Source organism: Hyaena hyaena, unplaced genomic scaffold (genome assembly GCF_003009895.1).
Source record: "Hyaena hyaena isolate Hyena2069 unplaced genomic scaffold, ASM300989v1 scaffold_21, whole genome shotgun sequence".
Lineage (NCBI taxonomy): Eukaryota > Metazoa > Chordata > Mammalia > Carnivora > Hyaenidae > Hyaena > Hyaena hyaena.
In genome coordinates this window covers 1190252-1213584 of record NW_024080653.1, presented here as the reverse complement: position 1 = coordinate 1213584, position 23333 = coordinate 1190252, and the positions used below count along the sequence as shown (strand labels likewise).

Here is a 23333-nt window from a genome sequence, read left to right as displayed (position 1 = left end):
ATGCCTGACACGGAGTTAGCTGAGCGGATGCGATGACGCGATGCTACTCTCTGGCCCTTTGGCCTTTGCAAACCGCTCAGAGATTTACGCGGTCTGGGAGGCTGGGACAGGACCCCGAGGAGATGGAAGAAACCCCTGGATGTGATAGGAGACAAATCGTGTTTGGACTTGTAGGGTCGTGAAAACTGCCATCTCAAAGAAAGAGCAACACAAACATTCAGAGTGACCCCTGTACGTACCCCTAGATGAACTTTGCATTCCGTTAACAGGACCTGCAACTCCAGGGAACTAGAGATGACCCCCTCCGACTCCTTTCTTCTGAGGCATGGGAAGCCTGTCCTGGTAATGATCAGGATGGGGAAGGAGACAGTGACAATCTGAGTCAAAACACTTCCCACTTAAGGGACTAAGTCGGATTTACAGTTAGCCTGAAGGGAAACATTTCTGCCATGGGAGAAAATAGTGTTAGGGAGTAGCCAGCACTCACCTCCACTCTGTGCTGACTGCTGCCTAGAAAGTAGTCATGGGTGTTGCCCCGGAATGCCTATCGGCCATAGTGCAAGGCAGCCACCTTCTTCCTGAGATGGGTACCTCCCGTCTCCTGCATCCTCCTTCAGAATGAGAGATGAGGACCACCCCACTTCCTGTGAGTAATCTCAGAAAGCTCATTAAGTCACCCAGAGCACTTGGCTTCTCATCTAAGTTGCTCTCCCCCTATAGAATTTTTTTTAAATGTTTATTTATTTTGAGAGAGAGAGAAGAGCACAAGCAGGGGAGGGGCAGAGAGAGAGAGGGTGACACAGAATCCCAAGCAGGCTCCAGGCTCCGAGTTGTCAGCACAGAACCCAATGCAGGGCTGGAACCCATGAACCGCGAGATCATGACCCCAGCCGAAGTCGGACACTTAACCGACTGAGCCACCCAGGTGCCCCAAGAATTTTTAATTTATCGAGCTAGATTTTGACCTCTCAAATACGTAAAGAGACAGAAGCCTTTGATAAGCCTTGGGCCTCAGCGCTACTAAAACTACATTATGTTTAAACAACCACTTGAATTTTCTTCATTAGGGAGGATGAGCCTGATGTGGGCAGAATTCAAATGAGCTGGACAGCACTGTGACCAGTCACAAGCAGCTCCCAGAGCCTCGAGATGGTAGGCAGAATGCAGACTCTCAACCCTACTTCCACCCCCAAGGTCTTGACTGCACCGAGGACTTTAGGGGCTGGGTGACAAGGACCAGGATGTGCTCCCCAGAGAAGAATGATGGGGAGGAAAATTGGTATCAGAACTGAGCACGACTTCTGAGCCTCTGCTTGGTCAGCCGGAAGCATTTTTAAGTGTCTCTGGCTGGTGTTAAGAAGTCAGGGACACAGAAGAGGGGAAAGCCTTCCCAGATATTACATCCCCCCTGGGAGGGTTTGCACATGGCATCTGGAAATCAGGGAAAAGGGGAAGACTTCTGGCCGCCACATGGCACCCGCAGTGGCATCCGTTGCTGGTTAGTGGGGGCTCTTTCCATGCTCTGAATGAGTCTATTCTCAGAAACTCTGGGAAAGTATAAAGAGCTTCTGTCTCTAAATGCCATTGTCACTCCTTTTCTGCTGGTGACTTGGCCAAAGGCAAAGCAATTGATTCTCTAGTCTCGGTTTCAGCTATGTTCACTGTTTGATTTGGTTAACGTGATTGGTTATTTCCCATTTTAGGCACCAAAAACCAAGAAGGGATTGAAAGGTGAGTCGAGAGGGGCGCCTGGGTGGCTCAGTTGGTTTAGCGTCCAACTCTTGATTTCAGCTCAGGTCATGATCCTGCTGTTCTGAGTTTGAGCCCCATGTCGGTCTCTGTGCTGACAGCGTGGAAGCTGCTAGGGATTCTCTCTCTCTGCCCCTCCCCTGCACATGCTCTCTCTCTCAAATAAACAAAAAAAGAGAGAGAGAATCCGTGTTATTAAAAACATGGAAGGCAGGGAGGAAGGAAGAAAGGTGAGTGGAGAAATGGAACATCAGCCTTAAGGCAAAAATAATTCCCTCACGTGCCAATTTTGCCATAATTATACAGGTGGTTCTGGTCTGCCTAGGGAACTCCCTGTGCTGCCTGTCGGCCCTCAGAATAATCCAGAAATAAACAAGGGACGGGGCTGGTAGAAAACTCCTTCTTGTCGGGCTCTGTATCCAGAAGTATATGGCTGGGGTTAAAGATGGTAAAGGCACTTAAGCCAGATTCGAGAACTAATTCAGTGCTTGTACTTTGGGTTTCCCCCTCATACCCCTTTCGGGAAGTGGCCAAGGAGATGCACCTTGAGACCAGCTTTGTGGGGAGCGGTCTGGAGGCACATCAGGTGGAAGGATACAAGGAGGCTGTCAGTGTGCAAGGAGCTTGTGTGTGCCTAGAAATCTTGGGACACTTTTTCCAAAGAAGGGCTATGGGCTTTAGTCTGGAAGCCTGCCTCGTTGGCCAGTGCATCCCCTAGAATGTAGGTTCTCCTGAAAACCTTCACCATCGTCCTTTGAGAAAGTGATTTTCAATTTCTTCCCTGGGGTCTTTCAACAAGGCATTGTGGTCTGTCGCCAGAGAATTAGGAAACAACTCGTGGCCACGGAAGAGAGAGTTGGGCCCGGCCCCCAGCATCTGAGCACTCTGGTGTCGAGTCTGAAACTGGGACATTCTTTCCTCCTGAAGTCTTGACGGCTCCTTTTCTGTCCTAGGCTCCATTGATGATGTCCTCGGTGACCTCTTGGGGGATGAGAGTAAGTGCCCCTTTCCCAGAATCCTCTGCTTTATAGGCTTGCTTTTTTTTTTTAATTGAAATCTAATTCGCATAAAATTCATTCCCTTTAAGTATACACTTCACTGGCTTTTAGTATGCTTACAGTTACCCAGCCATCACCACTGTCTTAATTCCAGAACATTGTCATCACCCCATAAAGAAGCTCCATGCCCATTAGCAGCCGCTCCCGTTCTCCCTTCCCCCAATCCCAGCCGACCACTCACTCACTTTCCTTCCCTATGGGTTTGCCTGTTGGAGACACGCTGTAGAAAATGGGATCACACGTGCATGGCTCTGGCATGTGGCTTCACTCACCCACCACGGTGTTCTCGAGATTCGCCTGCTCTGTGCCTGCCATTCCTGTCTCCATTCCTTCCTGTGTCTGGATGGTATTCCAGGGTGTGGACGCACCATGTTTTGCTTATCCGGCCATCAGGTGCCGGACACTTGGATGGTTGCCGCATTTTGGCCTGGTTCTGGTGAATAACGCTCTTAGGGACATTCGTGGACACGTTTTTGTGCAGCCATATATTTTCAGTTCTCTTGGGTGTCTACTGAGGAATGGAATCGCTTACATGGTAACTCTACGTTTAACTGTTTGAGGAGCCACCGGGCCATTTTCCACAGCAGGCGGCACCGTCTTACGTTCCTGCCAGCGGTGTGTGAAGGTTCCAGTGTCTCCATATCCTTGCCCAGAGCTTGTTATTTTCTGTCTTTTTGAGTATGCCCATCCTCATGCGCGAACAGTGGTGTCTCATCGTGGGTTTGATGTCCATGTCCTGATGACTGAGGATCCTGAGCCTGGTTTTCATGGGTTTATTGGCCACTTGCGTGTCCTCTTCGGAAAAAGGTCTAATCAGCTCCTTTTTGAAATTGGGTTGTCTTTTGACTACTGAGTCGTAGGAGTTTCTTACATATTCCGGGTACTGCTTCCTTATCTGGTGTGTTCACATCTGCCCTGAGGGGCAGGGCTTCAGGGTCGGGGAAAGCTCACCGGGGACAGCAAGGCCGGGGCTCCCCGCACCCGGCCCAGAGGGACCCACGGAGCCCCAGCCGCGTGTTCCGGCTGAGAGCTTTGGCTGGCAGAGTGTGTCGCTCTCCCTGCATCGCCTGCAGTGGGGTGGCTTTGGGCCCTTCATCTGCCCCCAGTTGGCATTCAGGGCTGACCTTCCTATAAGAAGGTTTTTCTGGGAGACCTTGGTGGGGAACTCTCAGTCCTTACCATGTGAACTCGAGTTCCCTACCCAAATGGCACCTTTTCCGGTTTTTGGTTTTTGGTTTCCAGTGACGCTGCCTGAGGAACCTGTGAAACTAGCTTCCCGTGCCCGAGATGCAGCCATAACCCGGGTGCTCCCTTCTTCAAGGGCTAGAACAAAGTAAGTGCAGGACTGGCTTGGGTGGCCGTGACCCCTTCGGTCCCAATGCTCCTGCCTCCTCGCCCCCACTTTCCACGCTCTGTGCGCCACTTCTGCTGTCCCTCGTTTCCTCCCTTCTCTCCGCTCCCCATCTGTGAACGAACCTGAGGGGTAGAAAGAGAACTGACCAGGGGTCCAAAGTCCTGGCTGCTAGTCCTACACATACCACTTACTGTGTGGTCTCGGGTGCTGGCTGAACCTCTCTGAGCCTCAATTTTCATATCCCCAGAATAAGAGAATGGGCTTTCAGATTGCTTGCTCTTCTCAAGAGTTCCTGACAATCGAGAGATAGGAGGGGGTTTTGTGAGTTCTCCGTCCTCTACCTCCATGTTGGCCAGGCAATTCTGTTTTTCTCTCCTATCTGTTGCTTTTAACAGTCTGGTGGGTTTTTTTTTTTTCAATCTCGTGGCTATCTTTTTTTTTTTTTTTTTTTAAGTACAGCTGACACACAGTGTTAAAATAGCTTCAAGCGTACCACGTAGTGTCTGGACAAGTCTGTAGTTATCCTCTGCCTGCCACAGGTGTTTTCCAGATGGTCTTGGAAGGGACTGCCCTGCTTTAGAAAAAGGGAGAACCTCTGCCTTAGGAGGCCTCTGAAATTCCTTTGAGCAACACTGTCCTGTTCTCCCGGGGAAGTCTCCCAGGTTCACTGGGGCTCTCTAAGCTACCTTCCTCTCTTGGAATCACTGAGTGCCCTGGGGCTGCAGGTGGGTGCTGATGCCGCGTCTTTGCAGGTCCCTCCTGGAAGACTGTGCCTTCAGCACCACAGCAGGCCTGACAGGACCTGACGCTGAGGTGAGTCTGGCCCACCCTTGCCCCCCGCACCCTCTCTACTCATCCCTAAAGGCAGCGAAATGGGTGTGGTGGCTGGGGGGGGGTGGTTCTCACAGAAGGGCTGCGAAGCCAGTGTGTTCTGATAATAATACCGAAGGGCTGCCAAGTGGACCCCAGTGTGGACCCAACATGCTTTTCTTTTTTACAAGTGAGGTGCTCTGGAGAGTGGAGAGCTCCCGGCAAGTGCCGGAGTCTGAGATGTTGCCCTTCATAACTGGGCTTCCCGTCAAAACTGTGTGATTGGACAGCTGGGAAGTAGCCTAATTGTTTTAAGTTTATTTGTTTAGAGAGAGAGTGTGCAAGCAGGGCACGGGCAGCGGGAGAGAGAGAATCCCAAGCAGGCTTCATGCTCATCACAGAGCCAGACGCAGGGCTCAGTCCCATGAACCATGAGATCCTGACCTGAGCCAAAATCAAGAGTCTGACGCTTAACCGACCTAGCCAGCCAGGCGCCCCTGGGAAGGCCAGAGATGAAAGGGGTGTTTCCAGTTGGGAGGGACAGAAAGCGGCAGGGCTTTCTGGGTCTCCCCACCTGGGTCGCTTTGCCTTCCAACTATACTTAAGTCCCAAGCGAAGGCAGGACCCTCTATCTGTGCGCTGGCCGAGCTGTGCCCTCACAGAAGCGAGGGAACAGGTTGCTAGGACCCTGAGCCTCGCTGGGCCTCAGCTAACACGCGTCCTTACCGTCCTGTGCACTCAGATGTCAGACATCTCAGACGCAGACCCGCAGGCTCTCCTCGAGAACTTGAAGGTAAGGCACCCGCTCGCGCAGCTCCAAAACTGGGGGTGGGACCCGGATGTTCTGTGCCAGGGCTTCCTTCCCCCTCACGGTTCTCCCTCTACAATTTGTGTTTCTGAGCCCTTCCTAGTCAAGAATGGAGCTCCTCCGTGAGCTGCTGCCTTTCCAGTCCCTGTGGAGAGAAATCCGTTTTCCTGGTTTATAGAGATTCGCCCACCAGAGACGCCGTCAGGTGCCAAGCCCCTAGTGCAGTGGGGCCGGCCCCCTCCCCCCGGGCTGCACCCCTGTACCAACACCACCACTGAGGGGAGAGGAGGAGAGACTCCTCTAAGGCTCTTTCTTAACTGTTCCCTGTATTTCTTTCCACATTCCCTGCCAAGTCCCCTTCAGTCTGGCTGTGCTCTCATTGGATCAGGCCCCAAGCTAAGCTCGGCAATGGAATTTTAAGACATAAATTCTGTATGGTCTAGAAGATAATCTTCCAGGGTGCAGGTGACCTAGCCTGAGTCTGAAACCTTAGGTCAGCTCTGCTCCCCATGCTTGTCCGTCGAGCAGCAGCCTCCCGCCGCCCAGCCCACCTGGTTAACCTATGGTCCCGGGCCGAGCTTGCTTTGAGCCTTGGGGAGAAGGGAGGGACTGAAGAATCCAAGTCTGTTTCCTTCTTGACTCCATAGTGAGCCTCCCTAACCTCATCTTGAAATCTGTCTTCCCCAAGGCCAGCCGGCTGGCACCAAACCACCCTCAAGTCCTCTCCCTCCGCTGCCACTGCTGGTGGTGACTCTGTGAGTCTCACACTAGAGCCACAGGCTGGGTCCCCGCCCCCAAGCCCGCTCCACTTACCTTTGGTTCAGTTTTCTCTCCCAACTTGCCTTGTTCCCTCATCGTTTTCTCGTTTCCCTTTGTCCCTCGCACTTCTGCCCCTGGGCTGCCCAGCGTTCTCCCAGATCAAAGTCCTCATCCCATCCCCTCATGAGGATCAGCATTTGGAGAGTCTGTACCAGGGGCCGTGGTGGCCGGGAGGCGCTGGGCTGGGTGTCTGGTGGCTTCTTGCGCCATCACCAGGGAACCTTCACTGACCTGGAACAGCCTCTTCATCACACGCTGCCTCTTCTCACAGCTCGCTCTTGACCTGGGCGGGCTAAGGACTCCTTGACTGTTGCCCCGGGGCCCTTCTCACAGCCCAGGACAGTCCCTTTGAGAGTCTTCAACCCCAGGATCATGCAGTTTTGTTCCCACCGTGAATAGAGCTTCACCGCTTCCTAAGCCTGTGTGAGAAGCGCCAGCAACCGGGTTTCAGTGACCCCGGTAGAAGTGGTGATAGGGGTGCCACCCGAGCCCGGGGAGCTTGTCAGAGACCGAGCCGGTGGAGACTGTGCTTCAGCCTGGCCTCTGGCCCTGTTCTCTGCCTATTAGGGTCCGCTCCCTGTGTGTCCCCGTGGAATATGGGGGAGTGTCACCACCAGGCTGCTCAGAGCATGGGGCCGTTTAGCGGCCACCAGCCGAGCACCTGCAGGGACCCCTCCCTCCTTCCCGCTTTTCCAGGATCTGGACGACATAGACGCCGACTTCTTGGGTCTGAAGAAGCCCAATCTCGCCTCTGGCAAAAGAGCCACAAAGGGCTCTGAGAAAGAAGAGTTACCTAGTCATCCTAAGTCGGCCGGCATATTCACAGCCAGTGAGAAAGGCGAGTGGGAGAGAGCTCCTCATATCTGGACATGCTGGGGCCTTGGCCGATCCTCAGACGGGAGCTCTCACTGCTGTGGGTCTTCTCTGCCTGGGGGCAGAGAGGCCACTTGAAGGTTTGGGGTCGGGGAGGGGCAGCTTCCTCCCTGCCTTGTGGGGTTCCAGCGCCTCTAAGTCCAACGTGGCCGCTCCTGGAAAAACCATCTGAGTTTAATTGGGGGATTCGGGGGCAGCCTGCGTACTTCCCAAGTCCGTGACTCTGCAGTGACGACGTGTGACTGAGGGGCAGGAGGTGGCTTCAGACCACGTTTCCCTGGCAGAAGCCCGTGTGAGAACCGTCTCCACAGCCATGAGCCCTCAGTGTCCCCAGAGAGAAGCGCACGCCACCCCAGGGTCCCAGTCATGGTGTGGCAGGACCTTGGCTGGGAGAGGCCCTGGCCTGTGACCTTGCCTTCTCTTTGCTTCTTGCAGAGGACACCATTCCCGCCAAGAAGCCCCCTCCCTCTCCCAGCAGCTTTGGGCATCAGTACAGGAAGTTTTCCTTCGAAGGTACCATGGGCCCCCTGGTCACGCTTCTGGGTCACTTTGGTTTTAAGCGTGGAGGAACCTGGGTAACGCCGACTTGTTTGCCCGAGGTCCTGTCACCGTGCCAGGCAGAGGAGGAGCAGACAGCCACTGGTTCAGCTCCTCAGGAATTCAGGGAGGGACCGACTGTGTTGTGTTGGCTGGGAGATTGGGGCAACTTATTTGTGAGGACTTTGAAGCCAGACATCAAACTGAGGGTTTTATAAAGTATAAGAATTCCCTTTCCTTTTCTGAACGCACAAACGTTTTATTTACTCCGCTTCTGATGCGCGGGGGACATTTCCAGAAGGCTGTACCGGCAGCAGAGTTGGGGCAGGTGGGGGGTGGGGTGGGGGAGTGATCACGGATAAGAACGGGGCCGCCACGCTAGCCTGCAGGCTGAGAGGCCCTCCAGCTCCTGGTCTTGCTGAGCAGCCTATTCGTGTGTGGGAGCAGCTAGAAATCTCTGCTGGAGCGGCAGCCTCTCCAGCACAGCGCAGGGCTTGCTCTCCTGAACAAAGCGTGCTGTCTGACTCATGCTCTCCCTTCTGGCCATGAGACTCGGAAGACCCATTGGCGGGACTTCTCTCCGATGATGAGGAAGGAACCACCAAGAAGCCACCCAGGACAGAGAGTAAAATGGCTTCCGAAAAGGGCCCAGCCCCAGTCAGAGATCAAGGTAGGGAGCGTGGGCTTGTGACACGGCCTGGGGCAGACGCAGCAGGCAGCAGGCTGGCTGGGCCCTGCAGTGCAGAACCGGCACTGGCCGGGCCGGGACCGCAGGCCTCAGATGCCGGCCCAAGGGGTCCCTCCGAAAGCGGAGGTGGGATGTGTGACCCTGGGTGTGGCAGGCAGGGGCAGTCAGGTCCTAAGGGCAGACAGGACATGTGCAGTCCCTGCTGTCACACCCAGAGGTCGTGTTGCAGAGAAACACTCCCCTCGACCCATTCAGACAGCATGGTTGAGGGCATGGTGGGCCATGGGCATCGTGCCCCATGTTCTGTTCTAGGTCCCTCTATTCCTCTAACTCCTGGGGACACCCCGGTCCGAAAGAAAGAAGAAGTGCTGTTTGATGAGGAGGACGACATCATGGCCACCCTGGGCTTTGCAGACAGCCCCACGGCAGGAAGGAGGCAGGCGGGAGACCAGTAAGGGTCCTTGTGAGCTGAGAAACGCTGGCCACGCTTCAGGTCCAGGGAGAGGCTAGAGAGTGGACAGCGAGGCCCCCCCAGGAGCCCCTCATGTTCACGTGTTCCTGCGTGTGTCCTGTCCTGCAGGGAAGGGCCCCGTCCTGCTCGCTCCAGACTGGATGAGCTGCTGGGTCGGGGCACTGCCCCCAAACTCCTGGCCCGCCCGGGCACTGGGGAGCACAGGGAGCGCCAGCTGGACAAGAAGTTCCAGAGACCACAGGGTGAGGAAGCTCGTGGGGTTGGGGGAGCAAAGTGGGGGACCCCGGCACCGCATTTCTACCACAGCCCATAACAAGAAGTAAGCTTTACAGGGCGCCTGGGTGGCTCAGTCGGTTAAGGGACCAACTTCGGCTCAGGTCGTGATCTCATGGTTTGTAAGTTCAAGCCCCGCATCCGGCTCTCTGCTGTCAGCGTGGAGCCTGCTTCAGATCCTCTGTCCCTCCCCCACCGCTTGTGCACATGCACTTTCTCTGTCTCTCTCTCAAAAATGAATAAACATTTAAAAATTCTTTTAAGCTTTCATCACCCACACATTATTATGACTGAGACGAAAGTGTCACGAAATAGCAACTACTGTGTTCAGCTTTCTGTTATTTTTGTACCTGTGTGCGACTTGATTTATAAACACATTGGTTGTGGGGCACCTGGGAGGCTAAGTCGGTTGGGCGTCCGACTTCGGCTCAGGTCATGATCTCACGGTATGTGGGTTCGAGCCCCACATCGGGCTCTGTGCTGACTGCTAGCTCAGCGCCTGGAGCCTGTTTCGGATTCTGTGTCTCCTTCTCTCTCTGACCCTCCCCTGTTCACACCGTCTCTACTTCTCTCTCAAAAATAAATAAAACTTTAAAAAAAAAAAATAAATAAACACATTGGTTGTGATCCATTACTTTGGATGCTTGCTGGTAGGTAGCAGCTCACAGTTTGAAAACTATTGCCCAGACAGGGTTTCTCAAAGCATCGGCCCACGGGCCATCTGCGGAGAGTCCCCAGGACACCCGCAGCTTCTGGGCGTCATCTACAGGCTGTCTGGGGCAGGCCCCCGCCAGTGCCTGTCACCACTCTCAGATGGTCCCCGGTGTACCAGACACCAAGACACTGGGCTCGCAGCCAGTGCCTCACCCCTGTTTTGTCCCAGACCAGCTTCCCCTGTACTTACTTGACTGACACGTCAAATTGCCAGTTCAGTTGTTTTTTTTTTTTCTAACGTTTATTTAATTTTGAAACAGAGATAGAATGTGAGCATGTGAGAGGCAGAGAGAGAGGGAGACACAAAACTTGAAGCAGGCTCCCACCCAGCACAGCCCGACCCAGGGCTCGAACTCACAGACCATGAGATCATACCCTGAGCCGAAGTGGTACGTTTAACCGACTGAGCCACCCAGGCACCCCTGCCAGTTTTGCAGCCACAAAAGAGTCAGACTCCCTTGCTCAAGATCACAGGCTCCTTCATTTTCAGACAAAGAAGATCCCTGGGGCGATGAGGACTTCACCTTTGGGGCCTATCAGCCCACTGTGGGCTCCAGCGAGGGCCGGCAGTCGCGCCAGCAGTCAGTCAGGTAAGCAGGGCCTGCTGGGATATGGTTTGGGAGGCAGGTGCCCACCGGGAAGGAGGAGTCGCCACAGTTTGGGAACCATGGTATAAGAGGCAGAGGGGTGGTGCCCACACATACTGAAGGGGGAGGGGGTTGCCCCGCCCCACCCGTATAGGCCCATTTCCTTCCGGCCTCCTTGGAGAGAAAAGCAGGAGGGGACCCCAGATCTGCCTGGAACCTTTAGAGCCACATACAGCTGGTGTCAGCAGACCTCCCCGAGGAATGTCCGGTCCCCGGGGTAGTGAGACCGTGGACCTCTGGGGGCTTCTCACACCCTGCTCCCCGGGAACTGCCCTGGGGCCCACCGTGATGCCAGGCAGCAGGCTCACCCCGGTGTGCTGCAGAACGTGAAGTTAGTGGACAGAATTTTCTGAATTTGGAATTTTTGTCCCGGTATAGATTTTAAACTTGGTGCTTTGAAATGATTTCTTTTTTTTTTTCTTTTATTATTTTTTTCTTTTATAGTTTATTGTCAGGTTGTTTCCATATAACACCCAGTGCTCATCCCTACAAGTGCCCTCCTCCGTGCCCGTCACCCCCTTCTCCTCTCCCCCTCCCGCATCAGCCCTCAGTTTGTTCTCAGTATTCCAGAGTCTCTCATGGTTTGCCTCCCTCCCTCTCCCCAACTATTTTCTCCCTTCCCCTCCTCCATGGTCCTCTGTTAAGTTTCTCCTGTTCCGCTTATGAGTGAAAACATGATATCTGCCCTTCTCTGCCTGACTTATTTCATTTAGCATAGCACCCTTGAGTTCCATCCACGTTACTACGAATGGCCAGATTTCATTCTTTCTCATTGCCATGTAGCATTCCATCGTATAGACAAACTACATCTTAGCTTTGAAATGATGTCAGACTGACAGCCAAGTTGTAAGCGCAGTACAGAGCGCTGCCTCCTCCCCCTCGCCCAGACCCAGCAGCTGTTGACGTTATGCCGTGTTGGCTCTGTCAGCGTCTTTCTGTCTAAGTAACCCTCCACACGCACTGACACGTCCCCCAGTCCCCGTGTATTCTCAGACCTTGGAACCCGCTGCCACTGGCCAGTGACACTTCCAGGCAGTGGCCGGATAAATGAACAGGTAACAAAACGTGGATGGGAAACCATCCTTTGGACCAGTGTGCCCACCCTTGTGACTTGGTGCTGTTTGATTGTCCCCCGTTCACGCGGTGGAATTCGGGATGTCTGTGTTTGATGGTGTTCTCTTAATGGCACTCAGCCAGCTGCTGGCCTGCCGCCCAAGCCGTTGTGGGCACTGTGCTCGCGGGGTGTCGGGCTGCCTGCGCAGAGCCCCGGGCGCCTCTGACCCCTCAGTGTGGGCCTCACGGTCGCCCCCAAGCAGCGGAGGGAAAGGCTGGTCAGCGGGCTCTTAGGATGGCCCGCTTGCCCTGCCTTAGACCCCGCCTCTCTGCCTTGAAGTAGGTTCTCAGCAGAAGGTGGTGCGGACCCCAAGGGAGAACCAGCCTCCAAAAGGAGCGCCCCAGTGGCCCCCAGCCCCACCCACCCCAGGAAGGGAGGAGCCGACTGGCTGGGCCTGAAGGACGAGGATCTGCTCCCTCCCTCTCCCTCCAGAGAGGCGCAGAGGGGAGGCTCGGAGGCGCTCCCCACTCCTTCCACGCCCCCTCCCGGGAGCCAGCACTCTGCTCCAGCTGGACTGCCTGCCTCCTCTCCAGGGGCCAAGCCAGCACCCAAGGGTGCAGGTTTCCCTGCCAGAGCCAGCCAGCCTTCAAAGTTGGGGGCATCAGAGGAGAAAGAGGAAGAGGATTGGCTGAGCCAGGCCTTGTCTCGGAAGCAGTCCCGACGTGTGGCCAGAGAGGAGCGCGCTGAGGCCTCAGAAGGCCTGCACGTGGTGGGGGCGGCGGGCAGCCCCCCTGCCGGCAGGTACAGGCGGGCGCTGCTGTCTAGTGGAGGGAGGGCCGGGCAGGGGTGAGGTCCATCCTTGCCCATGTCAGTGCCTCGATCACGAGGGCTGGCCCGCACCGCCTCTTAGCTCCGCCTCTCTACCTCTCTGAGCGCCGCGGAGACAGCATTTGGCTCCCCACTTGTGCCGGGGTGCAGACATGGGGGGACCAGGACGCCGTTAACACCCCCTGACTGCCACGTGGAAAAGGGCTGACTTGATCAGGCAGGGACAGAGGGTGCCCTGATGGGACAAAAGCCCCGGCGTCCTGGTGCCTCTGAGTAAGGCCCAGCCACGGTGCCCTCGGGCTCACAAAAAGCCCAGTGTCTAAATTTATTGGCCCCTCTGCTGGCCTGAGCTAAGCTACGTCTCGCGTGCTTCTGCTTTGGAGGAGTGTGAGAGAAGCCAGTGGCTAAGGGGCGACTCCTGAGGAAAGCCACTGAGTGGCTATCCGTGGGGCAGGACAGCGAGTGACCTCTGAGGGCAGGAGGCCAAAAGGGGCCAGCAAGACAGGGATCATGCAGAGGAAGGGCCACGATGAGGCCCGAGCGAGGAAGGGCTGAAACGGGCAATTGTGTGACAGGCCGGGGATATGACCCAGCCCTGGGGTTGCTGCAAATGAGGGGAGTGGCTTCGACCTCTGTCTGAAATCAAGACGAAAGCGTTCCCCTGACCCTGAGAGCCAGGGTGGGTGGGACCCACAGACAGGAGAGGAGACGAGCCCAAAGGGAGCTGAACCGGCCAGGAAAGTGAGCAGGGCCCCAGTCTAACTCAGCAAACCCATGTCGGCCAGAACAAGGTCTTAACCTTGAACTTAACTCTGGTGTCTATAACACCTCGGTTGTCACACCTTGGACTGTGAACACATGGTCAATGCCATTCACTGTGCCCTAGCAGGCACTGGGGCCAAGAAGGGGTACTGGAGGGGCGCCTGGGTGGCTCTGTCGGTTAAGCATCCAACTTCAGCTCAGGCCATCATCTCATGGTTCATGAGTTCTGAGTTCAAGCCCCACATCAGGATCCATGTTGACAGCCTGGAGCCTGCTTCGGATTCTGTGTCTCTCTCCCTGCCTGCTCCTCCCCCACTTGTGCTTTGTCTCTCAAAAAAATAAGTAAACATGGAAGGAAAAAAAAAAAAAAAGAAGGGTTACTGGAAGGCCAGGGGCTCAAACTTGGGCAGAGAAGTCCCAAGATGGGATGATGGGGACAGGAGGTGGGTGAGGAGAGGAATGGCCAACAGCTTCATGCTCAGGCCGTCTTCTCGCCCGGCCACGTCCCGTCTGACCTAAGCTGTCTGCCACCTTTGCTTTCACATTTACTTCCTCAGCCAGCCTGTTGCCAGCACTCAAGGGGTCGGGCAAGCAGCTGTTGGAGGGCCCTCAGGAACAGCGGCACACAAGCCACCGGCAGGACCCGCCACCTCGGGGTGTGTTTGCAGGGAGCTGAGGGTGGGGGAGAGGCTGGGTCAGGCCTGCACTGCCCCTTTCTTTAGAGATGATGATGGGCAGCCATGCTCGGCTCTGGTCAGCTTGGCATATGGTATTCACTACCTTGTGTCAGGCCCACTGACTAAGGGGACCCGAAGGTGGGTCCCCATCTCCTTTGTCCATCCAAGACTCACTCTTAGTAAACTGCCAGCCCCCAGGCCCTTCCAGTCAACTGTCTGCTCCTGATGTTCTCCTTTACTGCCCATGCCAAGCCTCTTACCTTCCTGCATCCCACATAGTAGGCTGTTCGCCTCGCCCCAACTAACCCCCCGAATCTCTGTGTCCTCAGGTCCTCCGTGACTTGGAACCAGGCCGCCTTGGCCCTCCATGGCGGTGACCCACAGAGGGGAGCAGCCCGTGGAGACCTCTCCACCATTGGTTTGTTTTCTCCTTTGGCTGGTGCTTTACCTCTGGGTGCAGAAGAGGCACTTGGGCTTCCTTCGGGACCCGGGAGACGAGTAGAGCTGGGCTCCCAAATGCGCACACAGGACCTCCGGCCTCTGGGCTTCCTGCTCATTTCTCTGCTGTTGATTTTCAGAGCCTGCAGCTTGCTTCCTGAGCTTCCAGGAACCCACGGGGCCTTCTGTGCCTGTCCAGGTAGGGAAGGCGGACAAGCAGGAATAGGCCTCGGGCCTGAGGGCCAGGGGCCACGGCCGCCTGCCGGGAGTCGTGTGGCAGGACATTGGACGGCTCACCGGCCACCCCCCCCTCCCGCTAGCACTTCCCTCAGCTTCTAGCCTTGCCGCTCTCAGGCAGAGTTGGGCGCTAATTTTCCAGCTCAGGGAGGGAACTAGAGATGGCACCCAGGCAGGGGCAGCTGGGAATCCTCCGGTCAGAGGGCAGGGCATCAGGTGTCCCATTGCTCTGTCTAGAAAGCCCCCTCCCTACCTCCTGTCCTCCCGCTGCCGCTCCACCTGTTTCCCAGGTGTGGACGCAGCCGCTTCTGAGCCCGGCCACGGGGGCACAGACGCATGTCTCCGGTAAACCAGAAGCACCTTTGGAGGGTGGCGGTGGGCCACCCGCAGGAAGCAGGGTAGCGGCCAGCATTTGGACTCGGGGCCCCAGAGGGTGCCAGGGCCGGGAGCCTTTGTCACAGCTCAGATGCTGCAGGGCTCTCCTGGCCATCGAGGAATCTGGAACATCTGCTGGCAGGCTGTTGTTTGGAGCGACGAGGGAGACCCATTCTAACCAGACCCAGTGGGGAGATGCAGTGACTGCACGACTCCAGGGCCTCGCCCTTGGCCTCTTGGTGCCATGTCTCTGTCCCCGTCTGCAGCCACAGATCAGCCACAGGGCCCGGGAGGCCTAGCGAGCTGACGGCCAGGGGTAGCCGAGCTCAGCTGAGTCCCTGTCCCCTGCCTCCCACCCTTTCCTACAGTCCCTGCTGCCAGAGTCTCTGGCGCGCAGCCTGGCTCTGGGCACAGAATACCAGAGGCAGCTCCTGGCCGCACAGGTGCAGCTGCAGGGTGGCACTGCTGAGCTCCAGGCTGCCCTCCTGCAAAGTCAGGCCCGGATGGCGGAGCTGGAGGCCCAGGTAAAGGGCAGAGGGGCCACGGGCTGGGGTGCGAGGCCGTGACTGGAGGGTGTCCCTCTGAGGGCTGGAAGGCTTCCCCGGGTGGCCCAGGGAGCCCACCGCCCTCCCGCCCTCTGTCTCCAGGTGCGGAAGCTGGAGCTGGAGCGGACCCAGCAGCAGCTGCTCCTGGAGAGCTTGCAGCAGCGGCACCAGGCCGACCTGGAGCTCCTCGAGAGCGCGCACAGGTACCCACGCTCCTCCCGCCTGGGCGTCCCGAGGCTTGGGGCCCGCCTGAGCTGATGCGCTCAGAGAGGTCTGTGGGCGTCTGCCCTTGCCCTCTGAGCCCCACAGCTGTGTGCTTTGTTGGCAGAAGCCGTGTAAAGATGCTGGAAGCCTCGTACCAGCAGCGGGAAGAGCGGCTGCGGAGGGAGCACGAGGAGCTGTCAGCCCGGTGCCTGTCGCAGTGCCAGGAGGCCGAGCAGGCCCGGGCCGAACTCACGGCCCAGCACCAGCGGCGCTTGGCGGCTGCCGCGCAAGAGAAGGACCAGGAGATGGAGCGACTCCGGGAGCTGCAGCGGTGAGGGCGAGGCCTGGGGCAGGCGGGGGCGAGGGGGGAGGTAGAGAGCCGCTCCAAGGACCCCCGGAGGAAGTTGATTCCCAGGAGACCCCAAGCAGAGGCACAGCAGCTCGGGCTTGATCCCTTCCCTCCCATGTGAGGACCAAGGCCAAGCACGGTGAGCCCTCGCCTTTTCAGGGGAGGCCCCACCACTCCTACAGCAATGGGGCGGGTGCCCCTGCAGGGCCCCAGGGGTCGCTGGCTGTGCCGGTAAATCCTGGCAGCAGCAAGAGCCCAAGGCCCTAACTCAGCACCAGTCAGGCCCCTCACCTGCCGGAGCCCTCGAGTCTAGGAGAGGTTCGCAGTGTTGTGCGGGCCGTGTCCATCCGGCTGATGAGACTGATGAGATGTCCATTCTCCATGAAAGCAAACTAAGAAAGGGTCCTTTAGGGGAGCCAGTCAATGCAGGCAGCGCAGGCCCCTTAACATGTCTCAGATTGGCCAGACAAGAAGGGGCTGTCCACACACCTGTCTTCTCTTCTGTGGAAAGTGTCCTTTGCTGAATAGCGGAAGGAATCTCCCCATTGGAGTGGATGTGGCATTGAGGTCCCAGGACAGATAAGGATGCCAGGGAAGCAGAGGCAGTGCCTAGAGTCGCAGAGGAGGAGGAGGAAAGAGCCCAGGAGCACCGATAGCCTAGCCCCCCTCACACGGAGCTCCCCACGCTCACTGTGCCGCCCCCCATGGTCCCCTCAGGGTCTCCATCCTGGAGATGCGCAAGGACCACGAGGAGCAGCTGCAGCGGCTGAAGCAGCTGAAGGACCGGGAGATTGACGCCGTCACCAGCGCCACCTCCCACACGCGGTACGTGCGCCATCCGGGCCCGGCCCAGCTAAGGGGCAGTGCTGGGGCCCCGCGCCGGGCTGACCCAGGGCTCCCGCAGGTCCCTGAATGGCGTCATCGAGCAGATGGAGAAGTTCTCCAGCAGCCTGCACGAGCTGTCCTCCCGCGTGGAGGCCTCGCACCTCAGCAGCGCCCAGGAGCGGGAGCTGGGGCTCCGGCAGCGCGACGAGCAGCTCCGAGGTACTGGGTGGGCCGTGGGTCCCCCCCCACCCCCTGCCACCCGGCGGGCGGGCGCTGAGCACCCCGTGGCCCCCCAGTGCTGCAGGAGAGGCTGGGCCGCCAGCAGCAGGACATGGAGGAGGAGCGGAGCCGGCTCCAGGAGGTCATCGGGAAGATGGAGGCGCGTCTGAACGAGCAGAGCCGGCTGCTGGAGCAGGTGGGCCGCCCTCCCGCTGCCAGGGCCTGTGTCCCCGGCACCCCAGCGTGTCGGCAGTGCCTCCCTTCCTGCCCACCTCGCCGGCCTCTGTCACAGTCGTCAGGCCACTCAAGCCTGTGCCTTCTGAGCCGTAACAGATGCATTTTCGAACTCCTGCGTATCTTTCGTATAGAAGAGCAAGCTTTATTCTCTAAAACATAATACCTCCTCTTTTCTTTGCACCAGCTTATAACATGATAACGTTAAACCGAAAAAACTAAAGTCCAGTTAGCAGGGGCAGCTGGTAGCTCAATAGGTTGAGCATCCTATTTCGGTTCAGGTCACAATCTCACAGTCCGTGAGTTCGACCCCACATCGGGCTCACTGCTGTCAGCCTGTCAGCACAGAGCCCGCTTCAGATCCTCTGGCCTCCTCTCTCTGCCCCTTCCCTGCTTGCGTGCTCTCAAAATATAAATATTTTTTTTTAAAATGTCCTGTTAGCAATAAAGGAGAAAATGTAAATTACCCTCCAGCCAGAGATGGCCATTCTCTAGACGCCTCAACACGCGGATACAGGTGCTCTTGTATCGTGAACCATATGTATTCAGTTCTCCTTTGGTGACTTGATTAAGCCCCTACCTCCGGCCAGGTACAGTCAAGCCTCTGAGCTCATGCCTGTGTGGCCCCTAGTCCCCCAGAGATGCCGTGTCACACCCGCCCTGGCACACTGGCCTGTGTGGTGGATGGGAGACGGGCAGGCAGTATGAGTAGCTGGCATTTCGGGGAGTGGGGTCGTGGCTGTTCTCGGGCCCTGTGGAGCGTCCCAGTGCTTCTCAGCAGCAGTTCCTGGGCCACTAGGCCTCAGTGTAGTTCATCCCAGCGGCTGGGCCCTGGCAGCCCCACTCGGCACCCCTCCTTCTGTCCCTCTCCAGAAAGGAGGTGTTTGTGGCATAGTGTGGGAGGGGCAGGTGTATTTGCATAGCTCCCGGGGTTCGCAGTCAAGCCAGACGTTGGGGCAGGCGGAGTGTCGAGGGGGCACGTGTCCTCAGCGCTCACCCACCCCCAGGAGCGATGGCGGGTGACCGCCGAGCAGTCCAAGGCTGAGTCTGCGCAGCGCGCTCTGGAGGAGCAGAGGAAGGTCATGGTCCAGCAGATCGCCATGGAGCGGGAGGAGCTGGAGAAGGCCAAGGTGAGTGCGGCCACGGCACGCTCAGCTGTGATCCCTGCCGTTCGCCCAAGGACCCTCACCCCGTGCCCTTGCCCCCTCATCCCAGAGCGCCTTGCTGGAGGAGCAGAAGTCCGTCATGCTCAAGTGTGGGGAGGAGCGGCGGCGCCTAGCGGCCGAGTGGGCCGACTTCTCGGCACAGCAGAAGCTGAGTAAGGAGCGGGCTGAGCGTGAGGCAGAGAGGGCGCTGCAGGTGGACACCCAGCGGGAGGGCACCCTCGTCAGCCTGGTCAAGGTAGGGCCCAGAGCCTCCAGGACAGTGGGCGCTCGGCAGCCCTGCCCTTTCCTTCCCGGGGCCTCCCTGCTTCTCTGTCGGGATACATGCGCTTAGCAAAGTGCCTAGAGTGTAGGAATTAAAACAGTAATCATATAATAATAACTTTCTGTGATGGTCCTAGGTGCTTTAGACACATTCCCTTATGCAGTCCTCACTGCGTTCCCAAGACTTAGATATTCTAAATTTTTTTTTACGTCTATTTACTTTTGAGAGAGTGTGGACAAGGCAGAGAGAGAGAGGGAGACATAGAAGCCGAAGCAGGCTCCAAGCTGTCTACGTGGAGCCTGGAGCCTGATACGGGCCTCGAACTCATGAACTGTGAGATCATACCCTGAGCCAAAGTGGAACGTTTAACCGACTGAGCCACCCAGGCACCCCATGACTTAAATATTCTAGAAATGAGGAAGCTGGGGTTCTGAGAAGTTGGGCCCCAGGGTGAGAGGCAGCCCCAAGGCTTGACCCCGAGCCTCTCAGACCCCTTGCCCCACCACCTCCTCCAGAATCAGGGTGGATCCGAGGTGCGGAAACAACACAGGGCGGGCCAGGGGTTCAGCTCCCGAGAGGAGACGGCAGCGAAGGCTTTGTTGTCTCCAGGAACAAGCCGAGCTAAAGATCAGAGCCAGTGAGCTCCGAGCCAAGGAGGAGCAGCTGGCGGCCGAGCGGGAGGCCCTGGAGCGGGAGCGGCAGGAGCTGCGGCGGGAGAAGGAGAGGGTCAGCGCCGCTGCCCTGCGCACCCGGCTCCGCGCGGAGGAGGTGGAGAGCATGAGCCAGGTGCCGAGCGGCCGGGCTCCGGGGGCACGGCCGGGGCACCCACCCCGCCCCCGCCAGCCCAGCTGAGCCCGCCGCCGTCTCCCGGCAGGTAGCCTCGGAGAAGTTCGAGGAGGGGCAGCGGGCGCTGCGCGAGGCCCGGCAGGTGCAGCAGGAGCAGCAGGCCCGGCTGCAGCTGGTGCAGCGGCAGCAGGAGCAGCTGCGGCAGCAGGAGCAGCACATGCACCAGGCAAGGCCCCTCCCCGCTCCGGCCGCCCCACCACGACCCCCTCTGGGTCCCCACCCTCACAGCCTCGTCCTTCTCTCCGGGGCCGGGGACAGGAGCATCTGAGTCTGGCCCAGCAGAGGCTGCGGCTGGACCGCATCCGTCAGGACCTGCCCTCTGGCCCCGTGGCGCTGCTCCCCGGGACCCAGGGCCCCGCAGCGTCCTGCCTGAGCGGTGAGTAGCTCCCAGAAGACGAGGACGGAGGTGGGCTGGGCTGGGCCGCAGGGGGCGTCGGGGTGGGGGGGTGCCAGGAGCCGCCTCCCTCCACTGGGGTTAGGGGGCCCGTGGGAGTCTGCCCGCTGGTCCCTTGTTACACAAGTAACGCACGTCTGTTAGAGAAAATGAGGTAAGAGATAAGAGAGAGGGAAGCTGTTTTGTAAAATGTCACTCTCTAGAGAAAACCCATTTTAACATTTGGTGTGTGGTGTTCTACACTGTGTATGTGAAAAAATTTGAGATCCTATGTTTTGTCCCTTGATTTTTTTATTCAGAAATATACATGTAGAACATGTTTTCCTATCAGTAATTAAATGCTTAACCATAATTCTTTTTTTAAATGTTTATGTATTTATTATGAGAGGGAGGGAGAGGCAGAGAGGGAGAGACGGGGGGTGGGGGGCAGGGAGGCAGAGAAGGAGAGAGAAAGAATCTCAAGCTGGCTCTGCAGTCAGTGTGGAGCTCAATTCAGGACTCGATTTCACAAACTGTGAGATCATGACCTGAACCAAAATCAAGAGTCGGACGCTCAACCAGCTGAGCCGTCCAGACGCCCCGATCATAATTCTTGCTCAGCATAATTGTCCATTAAATTCCATGTTTTTACTGATTCTCTAATGAGCAGACTTTTGTCACTAAGATAAACACCTCATTGGAGATGTTTGTACGTACATCTCTGCACCTCTGCCTTGATTTATTTCCCTTGAATAAATTCCTAGGATTGGACTTGCCAGGTAAGATAACCATGAGCATTTTCAAAGGCTTTGGAGAGGTGGAAGAAGTGCCCAGAAGGTTGGCCGGGTTGCAGCCTGCCACGGTGGTGAGAGGCCCCCAGAAACCCAGCCGTGGCCGTTCTGTCCCCCCACGTATGCTGCAGCCCCTGACCTCCTCCTCCACCTTTTCAGCCACTGTGGCTCCTGTCCCCACCACCCACGGGTGCAGCCGGCCACTCACCGGCCTGGGCCCCTCGCACCTTCACGCCAGGCTGGTGCTGATGAAACACACAGCTGAGCAGGTGAGCGTCCTGAGCCGCCCACCCTCCCTGGGCCCAGGGCTCCTTTGTTCACACTGGTGGGAGGCAGGAAGGAGCACACCTTGGCCCCGGGGGGTGCTGAGCCCCCACCCCACCCCAAAATAATAGTGCAGATTGCCTAGTGAGCATCTCTGCGACCCGTCCTCCAAGCCCAGTTCTGTGGGACATAACTTGCATCCATCATCTCGGTTGAACCTCACAGTAACCTTGTGATCAGAATGATAGCAACTGTCACTTACGGGGCATTTTCTGCGAGCCAGGCTCCGTGTGAAAGCTCTATGTGCAGGTGAGCCTCTGCCCTCCCCCAGCCCTATGGGCAGGTGACATGATTATCTCCCGTTTCTAGACAGGCTGAGAGAGGTGAAGCCATGTGCTGAGGAAGGGCCTCGCCAGGACTGAGACCTGGTCTGTCTCACTCACTTCCGTGGCCCCAGCCCCCTGCTGCATCCCAGAGCCAGAGAGTGCATGGGGAGAGGGCCCCTGGTAGGGGCTGGCTCCACTGTGCTCTCGGTTCTGCAAGCCAGCGTGTTCCTGCTCACAGAAGTGGGTACAGGAGGGAGCCAGAGGGGGACTGCTCAGCCGGCTCTGCCTTTCAGGACCGTGACTTCTTGGAGAATGAGCAGTTCTTCCTGGAGACCCTGAAGAAAGCCGCCTACAATATGACATCCCACTCATCCTGAAGGCCCCTGGAAGTCTCTCCCACCACCCACCGGCTGCCAGCCCCGAGGAGGGGGTGCCCGGGCCTGATTACAGCTCTTCCCGGGGACAGGGTGTAAGTGCATTCTCTCTGGGCATGCCAGCCGATGCCTGGAGCGTCTAGGGCTCGAGGGGCAACGGCCTCTGGGAGGTGTGGGGCCGACAGCGGCCCTGCGACACAGCCAGCCACGGGGTCTCCACCCCTGACTTCTGGCTCAGATCCGAGGACCTCTCCCCTCCTCACCGGGCAGGATGCCTTCACCTGGGCCTCTTCTGAGCCAGAGGGTCTTCGCGAGAGATGCCACGAGCAGCCTCCTGCCCTCTCAGAGGCCCGTGGAGACGGCACGGGCTCTCCTCCCGAACTGGGATGTAGGGTCAGAGCCCATGTTTTGAAGGGCCTTCTATCCTCCTGGCAAGGAGGCGGGCGGTGCTGTGGGGGGCAGACAGGGGGCAGGGAGGGCACTTTGCCCAGCCAGGCCTTACCTTGCAGTACAACAGGCTCTCAGCCTCAGCCTCGTTCCCAGCGGCCCGAGGAGCTGGCTGGCCCTGTGAGGACACCAGCCTGTCAGCTTCTAATAGGGCTTTCCAGAGGCAGAACCCGGGTGACGGTGGGGTGGGGCGTGGGGAGGGAACAGTAGAGAGGCTTCTCTGTCCTGTTCACCTGCTATGGAGCCCTAGCAGATGGGAAAGAAGACAAGGGAGCGAGGGCCTCTACCCTGGGAGGGGAGAGAGAACTGGGGAACTGTGTGGGGCTGGACCGGACCCAAGCTGCCGCCCCGGGGAGGGTGCCTTTGCACATCTCCCTGCAGGGGCGTCAGGAGAGGGGCAGAGGCTTGATAGCTGTCCCAGCAAACCCGAGGATGGATGGACTCACTGACATGACCGCAGTTATCCTGAAGTGGCTTCCTGAAGTGACTGGTTACCTTCCATTAGAGGACAAAGGGCTGAGGGGGTAACGAGCAGGTACAGTTTCTCTCTCTGCTCCTTCAGGACAGCTTTGAGAAGAATCTTCTCATGTCCCAGCAATTTACAGCCTTCATCTTGGACCCATTAAATTGCTATATTCTTTTTAAAAATTCTTTTAACGATGTTATTCAAATTTGAGAGACAGAGTGCAAGCAGGGGAGGGGCAGAGAGGGAGACACAGAATCCAAAGCAGGCTCCAGGCTCCAAGCTGTCAGCACAGAGCCTGACGCGGGGCTCGAACTCACGAACCTTGAGATCATGACCTGAGCCGAAGTTGGACGCTTAACCGACTGGGCCACCCAGGCGACCCTGAATTGCTATATTCTTAACTATGAGATTGTTACAATTTGCCGTGTCTCCTGAGTTGGTTTTCGAGAGTCGGTGTTTGAGAGGTTTT

The 23333-nt window shown here is 57.4% G+C and overlaps 1 protein-coding gene across 4 annotated transcripts; it reads left to right on the top strand.

The window, feature by feature from the left end:
- The first annotated feature begins 286 nt into the window (after positions 1–286).
- FBF1 (Fas binding factor 1) lies at positions 287–23046 on the top strand. 4 transcript variants are annotated; one of them, XR_005527445.1, is made up of 31 exons: positions 287–342; positions 1068–1152; positions 1704–1731; positions 2703–2744; positions 4050–4140; positions 4914–4974; positions 5714–5764; positions 7295–7436; positions 7907–7984; positions 8559–8678; positions 9009–9147; positions 9277–9410; positions 10646–10745; positions 12196–12657; positions 14004–14102; positions 14453–14541; positions 14702–14760; positions 15542–15697; positions 15821–15921; positions 16047–16253; positions 16989–17096; positions 17176–17315; positions 17393–17511; positions 18557–18679; positions 18765–18950; positions 19587–19763; positions 19852–19989; positions 20082–20199; positions 21147–21256; positions 21871–22046; positions 22961–23046. XR_005527445.1 is itself a non-coding variant. In XM_039226537.1 (30 exons), exons 2-30 carry the CDS (start codon positions 1150–1152, stop codon positions 21952–21954), a joined length of 3462 nt encoding a protein of 1153 aa, XP_039082468.1. In that variant the 5' UTR covers positions 287–342; positions 1068–1149; the 3' UTR covers positions 21955–23046. The 4 variants fall into 4 exon arrangements, 2 of the variants coding, with proteins under 2 accessions (XP_039082468.1, XP_039082467.1); XM_039226537.1 differs by having other exon boundaries at positions 12199–12657; positions 21871–23046; XM_039226536.1 differs by having other exon boundaries at positions 21871–23046.
- Positions 23047–23333: the final 287 nt, after the last annotated feature.

Excerpts from the sequence above, each read along its gene's own strand:
- FBF1 (XM_039226536.1), top strand. Across the intron at positions 10,746-12,195 it reads TCGCGCCAGCAGTCAGTCAG|TAGGTTCTCAGCAGAAGGTG; the intron begins GTAAGCAGGGCC and ends TCTGCCTTGAAG. Across the intron at positions 15,698-15,820 it reads TGGCGGAGCTGGAGGCCCAG|GTGCGGAAGCTGGAGCTGGA; the intron begins GTAAAGGGCAGA and ends CTCTGTCTCCAG.